The 13,504-nt window shown below is 53.5% G+C and overlaps 1 protein-coding gene across 1 annotated transcript in view; it reads right to left on the bottom strand.

The window, feature by feature from the left end:
* Window positions 1-13,504, bottom strand: part of ZCCHC14 (zinc finger CCHC-type containing 14) — a 51,778-nt gene that overhangs the window by 19,205 nt on the left and 19,069 nt on the right. Inside the window, exons 2-3 of the mRNA XM_080827890.1 lie at window positions 10,204-10,327; window positions 2-75 (exon numbers count right to left, since the gene is read on the bottom strand). Of these exons, the coding sequence (XP_080684016.1) occupies window positions 2-75; window positions 10,204-10,327 (198 nt within the window). The remainder of the gene's footprint in view (window position 1; window positions 76-10,203; window positions 10,328-13,504) is intronic.

Genomic DNA, 13,504 nt, shown 5'->3' with positions numbered 1-13,504 from the left:
CCTCAAAGGAACATTCAACATTTCTGTCATTTTTTTTGTGTGATAATCCCTTCAGGTCTATCTTTTCGACACTCACTGTAAAAGCAAAAAACAACAACAACAACAAACAAGATTATAAAAATGAAATCAAACCTTGAAGTACACATTAGTTAGCATTTGATATATTTTTTTTTTAATTTTATTTATTTGACAGAGAGAAATCAGAGCTAGGCAGAGAGGCAGACAAAGAGAGGGGGAAGCAGGCTCCTGCTGAGCAGAGAGCCCGATGCGGGGCTTGATCCCAGGACCCTGAGATCACGACCTGAGCCGAAGGCAGAGGCTTAAACCACTGAGCCACCCAGGCGCCCCTAGCATTTGATATTTTAACAATTTTCAAAACGCGGCTTCGGAAGCCAGCGCCGCTGGCTCTCCTCCGCCGAGTGCTCGCTGGAGGGGCTGGAGAGGGAAGCAGACAGTCGTCACCTGCAGGAACGGGGGTGGCAGGGACAACAGGCCGAGCGTCAGAACAAATCGCAGAGAAGGAAGAGCAGGGTCCTTGGAAAGAGCAGGAGTGACAGGAGCACCAGGGCACAGACCCCAGCGATGAGGGCAGCCCAGGGACGATCCGCTCCGGCTTCGCCAAAACTCACGCTCCGGGCTGTGGGCAGTGACAGTGCCGGGCACCGGCGCCCACACAGCGTCCCGGGGGAGCTTCCTGTCCCCAGTGACGGCGTCACCGTCCAGTGACCGTGCAGGCAGCCCGGGAGGCAGCGGCGGCATGGGGCACCGGTGCCGGAGGACACGAACCACCGCCGGCACGGACCCGGCCGCCTGCTGCAGCCCCTCAGAACTTCTCAGAGGGTGGGATTAAGTTCTCCGACACTTAGATCGGGGTGAAAATGCAAACGACTGAGCACAAACACCTGCTGAACACAGAACAGCCACTTACAAAGGTGGTGTGGGCTCCAAACTGCCCACTAACACTGAGGTGTGCACGTAATGACAATGTCTCTCATGTGCTAAGGGAACGGATTCCTGACGCGTCTACACTGTCTGCGGACATGGGCAGTCTAGTCACCCCGTGCGGCCACGGAGGAGAGCCCACCACAGACCAGGCGCTTCGGAACGTGCGTGTGACACACACCCTGCTCCGTGTCAGTGCTCCTGGTCCCGGACAACGCTGGGCCGTGGACTACGGAGAGTCCCACGGACCTTCCAAACCTAACTGTCCAAGCACCCAGCAGGACCCCTGAAACCATGAAGCTCCACATCCTGCAGACGGCCGGCGTCCCGGCCTGCCACACCCGCATCTCCCAAGGTCTTCCCCGAGAACGCAGGTGCTCTAAGGTGTTCAAGGACACGCCTAGAAAGCCTCACGGTCAAGCAGCTCAGAGACAAAATCCCAAGACTTCCTGGGAGACTGGGCACAACGGAAAGCCAGAGGCTCCTGCGGTCCCGAGGGCACGAGTCTGTTCTTATTCCCAAGTCCCCAGTTTTCTGTGCCACAGAACTCGTTATTCCTCCACCGTGTACACACCTCCCAGCACGACAGACCGCTCTGGGCAACGCGCTTCGGGGAAGGTTCTAACCCTGCCATGCCCAACACCGCAGCTGCTAACCACACGTGACTCTTTACATGTGTATTAATTACAACCGAACAGATTTAAAGATCTACTTCTCGGGTTGTGCTTCTCTCAGCCTAAGCGCTCCACAGCCAGACGTGGCCAGCGGCCACCGTGCTGCAGAGCAGACCCGGAACATTCCATCACCGCCGAGACTTCTCCTGGACAGCGCGGGCAAAGCGGGGCTGGCAGACGGGAGGCTGCCCTGGGCCTGTTTGTGCAAATGGCTCTGCTGGCACAGAGCCACACCATTTGTTGACGTGTCGTCAGTGGCTGCCTCCCACCCGGCGACAGCAGAGCCCAGCCGCTGTGCCAGAAACGCCACGCCTCCCGAAGCCAAAAATATTCACTATCTGGACCTGTGCGGAAAAATGTGCAATCTTTGTCTAAAACCAACAGTTGTTTGCTCACCGACATGTCCTATCAGATTCCCACTGTGCACAAGGTCAAATTCCAGGGGCTGGGAACAGAGTGGAGAACGTGACAGATGGGTCCTTGCCCTCACGGAGGTTACTGGCTGTTTTGGAGAAGACCCTTTACCTGCTAAACTCTCCTCTCCTAGGCCTCCCTAATTCTGTAAAGTCACATCAGGCTCAATATGCATCTTGGGAGATACAAGAACCCACTCAGTTTGAAGTCTTTTAAGCTTAAAATAGCACCTTACAGGAAGGAATTACTCTTAAGAAAAAAAAAAGGTGTTTGTTTCCTTTCTGGAAAAACAAAGAACACATTTCGAGGTTGCACACCTCCCTGTTTTCACTCAGTGAAACCACTCGCTGTTCCTGTCTGGCTTCCTCCATCAGACTGTCAGCAAATAAACAGCTTTCATGTTTTCCCAATCTGTACCTTTTTAAAACTGACCCACAATGACATCACTCTAATCCAGATCCTCCCCTTTTTTTAAACAACAGAATATATGAAGTCAATGAACACAGGAAAATGTCATCAGCATTTTCCCTGCCATGAGACAGCGACGTGAACCTAAATGTCCCAGGACTGGATAATATTAGGATTCAGGAAAAAAAAGTCGAGAGAGAAAACCCCAACTGGACTGAGGCGGAAGTGACTCATGCTTGGACAGGAGAGCACGGAAAGCAGATGAACGCTCTTCAGCCGTCTGTAAGGAACCCAGGCGTCTGGAACGCCACGGCTCCAGGCTGGGCGGCCTGGCCAGGGCGGCGGCCGGAGCGAGCCACACCGCGGGCAGTGTGGGCAGTGTGTATGGCTCGGCTGCCGGGCACCGCGGGGGGCTCTGCTCTTCCGCCTGCAGGGACGTGTCCCCGTGGAGGCACCTGTGGTCACCGGGCCCTGCAGTGCTTGTGGGGGCAAGAGCGGCTGACGGGCTGTGGGGCCTTCCGTTACACTTCAGAAACGGTGAAGCCGCTTCTCGGTTCTGGAGCTCACGTTAAAGACCACGATTTCAAGAACAAAAACATGGGGGCGCCTGGGGGGCTCAGTGGGTTGGGCCTCTGCCTTCGGCTCAGGTCATGATCCCAGGGTCTTGGGATCGAGCCCCATGTCGGGCTCTCTGCTCAGCGGGGAGCCTGCTTCCTCCTCTCTCTCTCTCTCTCTGCCTGCCTCTCTGCCTACCTGTGATCTCTGTCTGTCAAATAGATAAATAAAATCTTAAAAAAAAAAAGAAGAACAAAAACATGAAAAGAGCTTGTAATATTAACTAAGAAATTACAAAGTGTATGTGTGACATGGCTAGAGTCGTTTAAAATATAAAAAAAAGTTGAAAAATAAGTTATCAAAGCTGACAAGAATCATTGTGCTTGGTGGTGGGAATTACGAGTAGTTTATCCCAAATTTCCCATCATGCAGTTTCATGATTTTAAAGGGTATTTGTTCCCCTGTGCAAACAAACATCTGCTTACGACCCACTTCTCTCCTGACGGACACAGCGACCCCTGTCCCTCACGCTGCCCCGGTCGGTCCTGCCGACGGTCATCTAACTGGCACAGAGAAGTCTCATGATTTTCTGAAGAGTGCAAGCGGTCACGGCTAGTCTGGGGGGCTAGAAATCGATCCATAGGGAAGGGATGGGATTCTCATCGCCCACGAAGACTCCCAGAGAGAAGGGCCACAGACAGAGGCACACTGGGAAGGTGGACAGGCAAGAGGGGCTCCTACGTGGGGCAAACAGGCTCGGGTCTGGACTGCTTGCAGGCATGTCTTTCAAGGACTGATGGGGCCCAGGCAAGGGCACCCGAGTCCAGGCCAGCCTGCTCGCTCATGCTGAACTGAGAAAGCAAAGCAGGATGGGCGTTCTCCTTTTAAGACAGTTTGTTTCAACTTTCTTTCTTTTCTCATTCAAGACGCACATGAGCAATCTGCCTCCGGTCCTGCAGGTCAGACCACACGGCCTTCGATAAAATATCTAATTCCACCAAACTACCACTTTTATAATTGGATCAATACCTAATTTCAAAAACCAGCGTGCTAACATAATTGGAAAAGGCAGGAGGGAATTCGCGTGGGAGGGAAGTTCACAGGCATTGCTCGAGCAGTCCAAGCCAGGGGTCGAAACATCCTGAAACGGGACTGGGCATCTGAATGGGGGAGGGGGCTGGCAAAAAGTCGCAGACGGTTTAGGGCTGAGCCAGACCCAAAGGCCTCTCAGCCAGCAGCACCAAAACCAGGACCAGAAACACTCTCGTGATCGCAGTCCTGGGAATTCCAATTCAAACTGCCACGCTCCAAGGGTCACCCTCACGCCAAGCAACTTCCAGTGACTTAGGAGAGCTGTGATGTCACACGTTTATCTCAGACACGTATAGCTAACAGCTTCAATGTGTTCCAAGAACGAGTCACTCCTCTGAAACATCTTCCCTTCCCACCCTGAACTCTTCTGGAAAGAAACGGAGTCGCGGGCACTTTCCTGCCATAGATCCTTTACTTGGTTTCGATCAAGTAAACCTTCCGTCGAACAGCTTACTTTCGATGTGCCCCACATAGGAAACCACTTCAAAACTTGCCCAAACTGTGCTACAAGCCGCCACAGTCAGGACTGCGGGAGAAGGTGCAAGACAGCCCCCGCACAAACACCCCCTTCGCCCGAGTCTTAAACAGAAGGATTCAACGTCTTCTTACTTAAAGTAAAGAAAATGAACCAGAATAACATTTAAGATGCTTCCTGCTTAGGGGCGCTGGGGTGGCTCAGTTGGTTAAATGTCTACTTTCAGCTCAGGTCATGATCCCAGAGTCCTGGGACTGAGCCCTGCACTGGGACCCTCGCTCATTAAGGAGTCTGCTTCGCCCACTCCCTACGCCTGCTGCTCCCCCTGCCTGTGTGCTAATAAATACAGTCTTAAAAAAAAAAAAACAAGATGCTTCCTGCTTAAATTTTCTTTAACTGAAATCTAGTTTTCTTCTAAAAATTGGAAAACTATATTCTTAAAAGTCTCAGCTGAGTAATAATGTTCCTCAAATACCGACGGGCGTCTCCCTTCCATCTGGTTGTCTGGGTTAGTGGGGGTCATTTTCAGAAGTGGCTCTTCAGCTCCTGCTAAAACCGGAGACTCCGCTACTTGCCGATCAACCTGCACTGCCTCCTCTCCGACACCTTCCTAGGACCCATCACCTTATATTTAAGATTTCCCTAATTTTTTTTAATATTTTATTTATTTATTTGACAGACAGAGATCACAAGCAGGCAGAGAGGCAGGCAGAGAGGCAGGGAGCGGGGGGAAGCAGGCTCCACACGGAGCAGAGAGCCCTACCTGGGGCTGGATCCCAGGACCCTGGGATCATGACCTGAGCCGAAGGCAGAGTACTTTAACCCACTGAGCCACCCAGGCGCCCCCCTAATTTGTTTTTCTTTGACTTTTTTTTTATCATCTAGCTACATTGCATTAATTGATTTGTGAATTCTCCAAAAACATAAATAGGAACCAGAGTAGTGCATGGCATGATCTGGAAAACATGACGCTGAATACAGGGTACCTGTCAAGTAGCACAACAGGAAGTGAACACACGCATCTTCTACTTGAAGGGTTAGTGATATGGCACTTGAACCTAAGGGCCCAAGGAGTTTTCACTTATTTAAATATTAGGGCAAACATTTTATTCAGCATTAGTATGTTCTAGGGACAGCACTAACCAAAAGTGACACAAAAATTACAAAAGTTCACAGCAGTGACATGTGAGCTGGACTTCAAAGGGAAGAGCCCGTCTGGGCAGAGGGACGTGATGCTCAGGGCCCGGGCAGGACAGTGTGGGGCGTCTAAGGAAGTCTGTTCATGGCTAGAGCCACCAATTCAGAGGAAGGACAAGAGACCAGAGCAGGGACACGAGGACAGGATGAGGCCAGAACACAAACCCCACAGGAGGCCTCCTCCAGGCAGGTCAAGGTAAGCATGTGGGCTCTCCTGTCAGAGGGTTCTGTTAGAGATGAGACACCTTCCAGCTCAGTGACCTTGGGCAGTTACTGGATCCCTGAGCAAAAAGAAGACTGGTCCCTACTTCGTGGGCCTGTGTGACACCAACAAGGTGCACACACACGGAGGGGACACCTCATGCTGATCAGTGCGGTGACAGCAGCTGCCAGCAGCTGCCGCTGAGAGCGCTGTGACAAGCTTCCTACGTAAGGACACTGTGGTCCAGCTGTAGTGCAGGTCCCTGCTAGGGGATGGACCGGACAGGAGAACTCACAGGTGGCAGACGGGCCGGAGGCCTGAACCAGGATGGCAGCCGCAGTGACAGCGCGCAGAGCCAGACCTGCCAGGGCTATGAGGGTGCGTCTGCTCGTGTGGGGCAGCGAGCTGGGCTGGGCCTGCAGGTGTGGCTCCAAACACCTGAAGGTCGGCACCAGTCGCACATACTGGAAACAATGGGAGTGATGGGTCCATTCCGGACACACGGCAGAAGCACCAGCGGGCCACCTCAATGGAAATACTCACAGGGATTCGGGGTCCCGGGCCAGGAACAGAGACCGCTCCATCTTTGACAGCTCTCTCCGATCTCAAAGTCACCAGCGGCACAGAAGACACTCACACAGAGCGTGAGTGCACGCCAGCGAGGAGCCCTGACCGCACCAGCGTTTCGGGGCAGACAGAGAGGGGATTTCACAGGAAACGAGCAGACGGAGAGGCAAGAGAACCGGGACGTGCGTCACCAGGGGACCAACAGAGCACGCCACCCCAGTGCTTCTGGAGGTACGATGGTCCGTGGTTTAAAAACGGGAAGAAACCAAGAGAGGACACAGTGGGGGGGGGGGGGGAGGTCAGCCAAGCGCAGATGAAGGCTGACCTGTCGTGACCTCCGCAGTCAGGCCGCAGGGGCTCACAGGTCACAGAGCACCACCCGCTCCTCCCAGAGCCGGGCTGCGGGTGCACTGCAGGCACACACGGGAGGGACACGACCGCAGCAGACCGGACAGGCGGGGGGCGGGCCGCCGCAGGGGCCCTCTGCACAATGTGTCACAGCTGGCCGTGGGACAGGACCTCGTCTGCGGCCTGTACCCGTTTCCAAGGTATAAATACTCCCGCCATGGCTGATTTCCAGCCATCAACAGATCATCAAGAGGCTAAAAGCCTTGACCTCACTGGCAAGCAAGCCCTGGCCTCAGTACAGCCCTGAGCACAGGGCAAGTTCTCGCGTCCCCCATCAAGAGGTCAGCTAGGAGTTCAAGGTAAGGCCCGAAAAGTTACAGATGCATAATCCCTGGATGCTTCCTCCATGGAGACACAGACAGAGCTGCTCTCTGAAAGAAGCCATCGTGGGATGGTCAGCTCGACTCCTATCTCTCCAAGTCGCCCTGTCTTCAGGGAACAAGGAACCGTCACTCAGACAACTCTGTTCTGTGCTTCAGATGAAACTCGTTGGCTGAGGAAGGCTGCAAACAACCAGTCTCCAAAAAGTAATGGTGCAAGAAAACAGCAAAAAAGGCTACAGGACAACTTACTTTGAAATGGACCAAAAAATGCAATGTCTTAAAAAAAAAATAAACAAAGTCTTCGTGAATGGAGAGACAGCTAAGGGAAGAAGCAGGTAAAATAAAATGAAATTATGGGATCCGGAGGACAGGTGTTCACTGTAAAATTCTCTGAACTTTACTGTAGGTTTCAAAGTCTTAATAAAATGTTGAAAGAGCGAATAGACAAAGTTACCCAAACGCTTCCACCGCAAACACACCTTCGGTCCCCAGCGCCGGCCCAGCAAGGCGGCCGACCACGAGTCTTCTAGAAGCCAGGTTTTACTGCCATGCCTCTGACCAGAATCCCTACTCTAATTCTCTGTGGTGGACAAGACTTGATGTTACCCTGTGTCACAACCCTGCTACACGACAAACACAAACCCACAATGACACCCGACAAAAAGCATTTATTTAGGAAAAAAAATTCCAGCTTTAACGCCTAATATGATAAACACCTATAGGTATAACCTACATACACAAAAACTCCTAGGAATCCGTAAGTTCTAAGAATGACAGAGGTCTGGAAAGTGGTCTGCGGCGTCATTACGCGTCCTGCGATACTCAGTCTCACACAAGGGTAATTCGGAAACGTAACTCCTCCAACCCAGAAAGCCAAGCTACAGAACTCCTTCCACAACTCCCTTCACAGACAGCGCCACCGAAAGTTAACTTCGACCTCATCTTGCTCGTTAACGACGTTCCCCTACGCGTCAGCCAAGTGGGCCGGGATGCGTGGGTCTGGGGGAAGCTCTGAGCTCTCGGCGAGCAGGGCAGTGCTGCCTGCTGGTCCTGAGGAGTTCAGGCCCACACCTGCTACTGAAGCCAGATGCTGGGAACTACTGTCCTCGTCCCTCTACCCCCGTGCTTGAAAATCTTCACAACAAAGAGCACAGGGAAGGGCGACCGCCGCCTTCAACGGCGCCCGACGCGAGCGGCCAGTTTCTGGCTGTCCTCAGTGCTGTCCCCTGAACTTTTATACCTAAGTCTAACCTCTTTCTTCGCCGAGGACTTCCAAAGAGGCAGGGAAAAATCAAACCCCAAGTGGAATACAGAAAAGACAGCAAGAAAACTCTATAGTAATAACACTCGCAGTGACTTTAGGCTTTGCCAAGAGCGACCGCCCAGGCCCGGCAGAGCATCACGAGAAGCGTGACTAAGAAAACCAACCTCACTTGCTTGCCAAATTCTGGGCAGAAGAAACTACTTAGAACCACTCCATGGAGAATACGGAGGACAACTCACAACGCCTGGCCCGCCGGGCTTCGTTTGCCGCAGCTGCGGGGCCCCACAGCTCGCGGACAGGGGGAAGGACAGAGAGAACAACCACACATCCTGCGCTTATATTTAAAAGACAGAATGAGGGGGTCTTGATAATTATGTCTCGAGGAAAAAGCACTGTGCGAAAGAGGAAGCCTTCCCCCTGACACGAAGAGGGTGCAGGCCCCACGCTGGACAGTCGAGGGACAGAGGACACTGTGCCCCAGGGCGACATGTCTAAGGGAAAAGGACAAGAGCAATGTCGGGGAGAAGAGTCCCCAAGCCTGGGGCGCCTGGGTGGCTCAGTTGTTGGGCGTCTGCCTTCGGCTCGGGTCGTGATCCCGGGGTCCTGGGATCGAGCCCCGCGTCGGGCTCTCTGCTCCATAGGGAGCCTGCTTCCTCCTCTCTCTCTCTGCCTGCCTCTCTGCCTGCTTGTGATCTCTGTCTGTCAAATAAATGAATAAAATCTTTTTAAAAAAAAAAAAAAAAGAAGAGTCCCCAAGCCTGAGCGACAAGTGCCCATCCCGGGAAGCGAGCCCCTGCCGCGTCTTCTCAACCGCGGCCCCACCCAGGAGCTGACCTACAAGGACTCCGGTTCAGTTTCCAGCGCGCGCTTCTGCACATGAGCACAGGGCAGCAGTGCGGAGGCCAACTGTGACCTGAGGCGGGGACGGCTGGCTCTGCGATCTCGTCACAGTGGGGCTTTATGTTGAAAACGAAGCATTAATGAGACACCCGTGAGGCACACTGTGCCCGAGATGCGGACAAACGGAGAACAAAGGCCAGGGAGGGCGGGGGTGAGTGGCCTCCAGTGCCCCAGGCCTCCTGAGCCCCAGGTGTCACCGACACTCAGCCTACACTGTATGGTAAGTGTGATGCTATGACTGTCCCACCAGCCCAGGAACCAAGGAGACTCAGCCTCGCATGACATGTGCCCTCCTCGGTCATCCCCAGAGCCGCACTGTCCAATATGGTGGTCCTGACCCACGCAGAGCTATCGCGGTGCCACTGGAAAGGAAATACAGATAAAATGCCAGGTCCCTGGCTGCCTGAGGCACATTTCAAGTGCTCAGAAGGCACATGTGGCTGACGGCGACAGACTCAGTACTGAGAGAGAACGTTCCGGGTCTCCGCAGAAAGTTCCACAGGACAGTGCTGCTCTGGAACCTAGGACTTCTGTGGTATGGGGCAGGGAGGAGAGTGTAACAACCTTTGTTTTTCCCCCGAGTAAACACCCGTATTTGAGACTTTCACAGCAGAGATACGTTCACATATTACGTGCACAACTTAGAGAAACCATGTACCTTACTAAAAAACACCACGGCTGACGAAAGCTCTCAAAGTCTTTAACCAAAGAGCATCACAAACATCTGTGCTCCCCAGCCTGGTGCACCTCCTCCCCCAGAGCCCTCGCACAGACGCACTCACCTTTGGCGTGTTTCCCCACAGTCCTCTTGGGCGGCGAGTCCTCCGTGGAATGGACCGATGTGTGGAGGGCGCTCTCCAGACTGGTGCTCACGCTGCCGATCGGGGCCTCGGTTCTTGGCGTTACCTGGAAGGACAAAAAAAAACAAAAAAAAAATCTTATTTTCTTCCATCTGGTCCGTGTGGAATGATTTTCATTGTTACCTGAGAGTAATGCTGCTTATTAGTTTCAATTTTCATGTAAAACATGCATATAAAAATTTTACATAAAAACTTTTTATATAAAACAGTACGTACATGATAGTATAACAATAACCGCTCCCTGACATGATAATGTAACAATAACCACTCCCTGCCAAAGACAACAACATCACCCGTCTCCTGCTTACCACTGAGATTTAAAACCAGCCAGGTTGAGTGCCCGTCGGAGCGGGGCCATGCCGCTGCTTCGGGTGCCCGCTTGCCCGCTCGGGGCAGACGGACTCACACTCTCCGTGCATTACATACCTCCACCTGATCCAAACCCTTCTCTCTTATTTCTTCAGATCAAAGAGTTCCCTTTAAAATTAATTACACAGCTGGACCTAACGCTGTCCTATTAATCTTGAATAAGTCACAAAATGCTCTGAAAAGAACAGTCAAGAAGAGACTACAACTCGATCGACATTGGGGTACACATCCTAACGCACTACAACCCCACGTCTAGGAATTCGTCACACAAAATTCCTACACGTGAGACAATACGGGGCTGGGGGTGCTCACAGCAGCAGCTTCTGCAAGAGCGGAAGGCAGAAAGCCCCCGAAACAGCTGTGCACAGAGCTCCGGCCACATGAAGGCCGGCAGGTGCCCAGGCTCTGCAGCACCCCGCCAAGTTCACGCAGGCTGCCCCCGACCCCCGCTCCCGCCCGTGCCCAGCGTGTCTCGGTGCAAACACACGGTGGAAGGAGATGACAAGTGGTGAACGCAGTGACCTCGGAGAGAGGAGACCCCCGGGTGCCTGGGGCAGGGGCAAGAACTTCCATTTTTCCTTCTTAACAAGGATCAGTAGTTAGAAAGTTTACAGCCAAAATTTATCTAGTACTTGTAAGATTGAGAAGAATGAAACTGACCAACGCTTTGACTTCCTCACAGCCACAATTCAGTATGTAAAAATTTCAAAGGAAAGTTAAGATTTTAAAGTTTATCAAGAGAGGTGTGAGTTTGAGAGGGTGAGAAACCCTGTGCTACACACACAAGGAGGCGCACGGTCTGCAGGAGAGGAGCGTGACTGCGGGTCTCATCCTGATGTGGAGGCGCGGGGCACGCACGCCTCGCGGGCCCCCAGTTTTCATCAGTCAGTTCGCTCCCTGGAAGGCACGGGGTGGCCCGTCGGAGCCTGGGAGCCCAGTGCGGGCACGGAGGGCCATGACAGCAGAGGCGGAGAGCCAGCAGGAGGGGCCGGACAGGCCACCAGCCCGCACCACAGCGACAGCCAGCACCCTGCGGGCACCCGGCGAGCCAGCCCCTCTCCTCCCAGCCACCCAGCACGTCCGAGCCATGGCAGGAAGGCCTCCCCACACGCACACAGCACAGGACCGACGGGTCCCACGTCACACAAGAAAAGCCGCCCAGCAGTCCAGTTAAATTTGGAAGTTCACACGGCCCAAGGAAATAAATCCTAACCATCCACGACTCCTCTAAAAAGTCAATTTTTCAGATAACATTATCAAGATGTTATCAAGACAGTTAAAATTTTAAATTACTTTTATTTGTCATTTAACTAAATTGGATTATTTCCCTCAGATTTGGCAAGGTTTCATCCAAAGGTCTGAGTACTGCAGAAATGAATTTCTTTCCTATGAAATAATGTCACAGAAGCAACAGTTACAAGTAATTACTCGAAGAGCAAGGTTCCTAGTTTCAAACAGGAACTATTACTTTGGGAAACAGCCCAGGAGGTTAACATTCTAACTCCTGCGAGGAACGTGAGCACAGCGGAGGCCAGTGGGTCTGGCCTGGCCACATGAGCCTCCAGCTCCCTGGGCTGCCCTGGGAATCACGGCTGAGTCCTCGTCCGCAGGACAGCGAGGCTGAGCTGTCCGGACAACCAACCACGGAAGTGCCGGCCCCGCCGGTGACAAACTGGTCCCGCACAAACACGGTCGCGCACACCAACGCCTGCCAAAAGCATCCCAAACAGCCACAAACAGAAAACCAGCCTCGGGGGTGGGGGGGGGGGGTGGGGGCAGAAGCAGGGATGGGGAGAGAAGGGACCCCAGCCAGGACGCCAGCCGCAAGCACAGCCTGGGAGGTACAGACGGCTGCACGGGACGGGTGGTTCTCAACCCTGATGTGTGCGGAACCCCAGAGGCCTGGAACGAACGCGGGTCCCCCACCCCCACCCGTCGGCACTTCCACAGCGGGGCGGGACAGTGGCCGCGGTGTTCTTCTGTCTCGTGCACTGGACGCCTCAGCCAGGGTGCGAAGCACCAGAGGCCCGTGGTCTGGCCAGCCCCTGTGAGGACCAGTGTCAGTGGCGTGGGCAGGAAGCGCGTCCTTCCGTGGGCTGACGGGGAAGGTAAGGGTGGAGGTCCACGCGCCCCGGCTCCCAGGAGAAGGGGAAAGCCTAGGAGCCACACTATGGAAGCGCAGGCCGTGCCGACAACACAAACACACGAAAGAAAACTCTAGACTATAACCAGCGGGAAGGAAGGACGTGTTCGCCCCACTGTGCTATACCAGAGCATCTCTTCCTAGTTTTCCAGATGCTCACTTTTTCCAACCAAGCCTTTATCCCAGCTTTGCTCCTCTGTTTACACTGAAAGCGCTCTTCCCCTGCATTTCCCAGAAATGCTGTGTTTGGGGTTATTTTTGGTTAAGTTAATTTGCCCCATGTGACCTCCACAGTTCAACTCAGATGCTCTCTGACTCACGCTCACAAGCAGAGCTCCAGTCATGAGCCTGACGGACACGAGGATAAAGACTTGATCAGTTCCAAATGTCGCCTCTGGCTATGGCCCAAAGGGCAAACGAGAAGATGCTCACCAACAGGAGCCCAACTCAGCCACTCCCATCAGTTCCAGGCCCTCTGTCCTACGAGCACCTGGCTTTCCCACCCGACGGACACTCCCTGTGCCCCCGGGGACCAGCTGATCAGCGTCCCACCGCCAGACAGCTTCTACCACGACCTACAGGGGACCTGTCATCTCTCACTTCTCCCCTCCACTGAATGCACTATGGCCACCAGGGTGGGCCTGGCAGCCAGGATCTGCCTGCAGTGGCCCCGGACCCCATATGTATCCGCACGGCTCCCTCACGGATGTC

Source organism: Martes martes (genome assembly GCF_963455335.1).
Source record: "Martes martes genome assembly, chromosome: 17".
Lineage (NCBI taxonomy): Eukaryota > Metazoa > Chordata > Mammalia > Carnivora > Mustelidae > Martes > Martes martes.
Note: the sequence above shows the minus strand (reverse complement) of the source record. Positions and strands in the feature narration are given on the sequence as shown.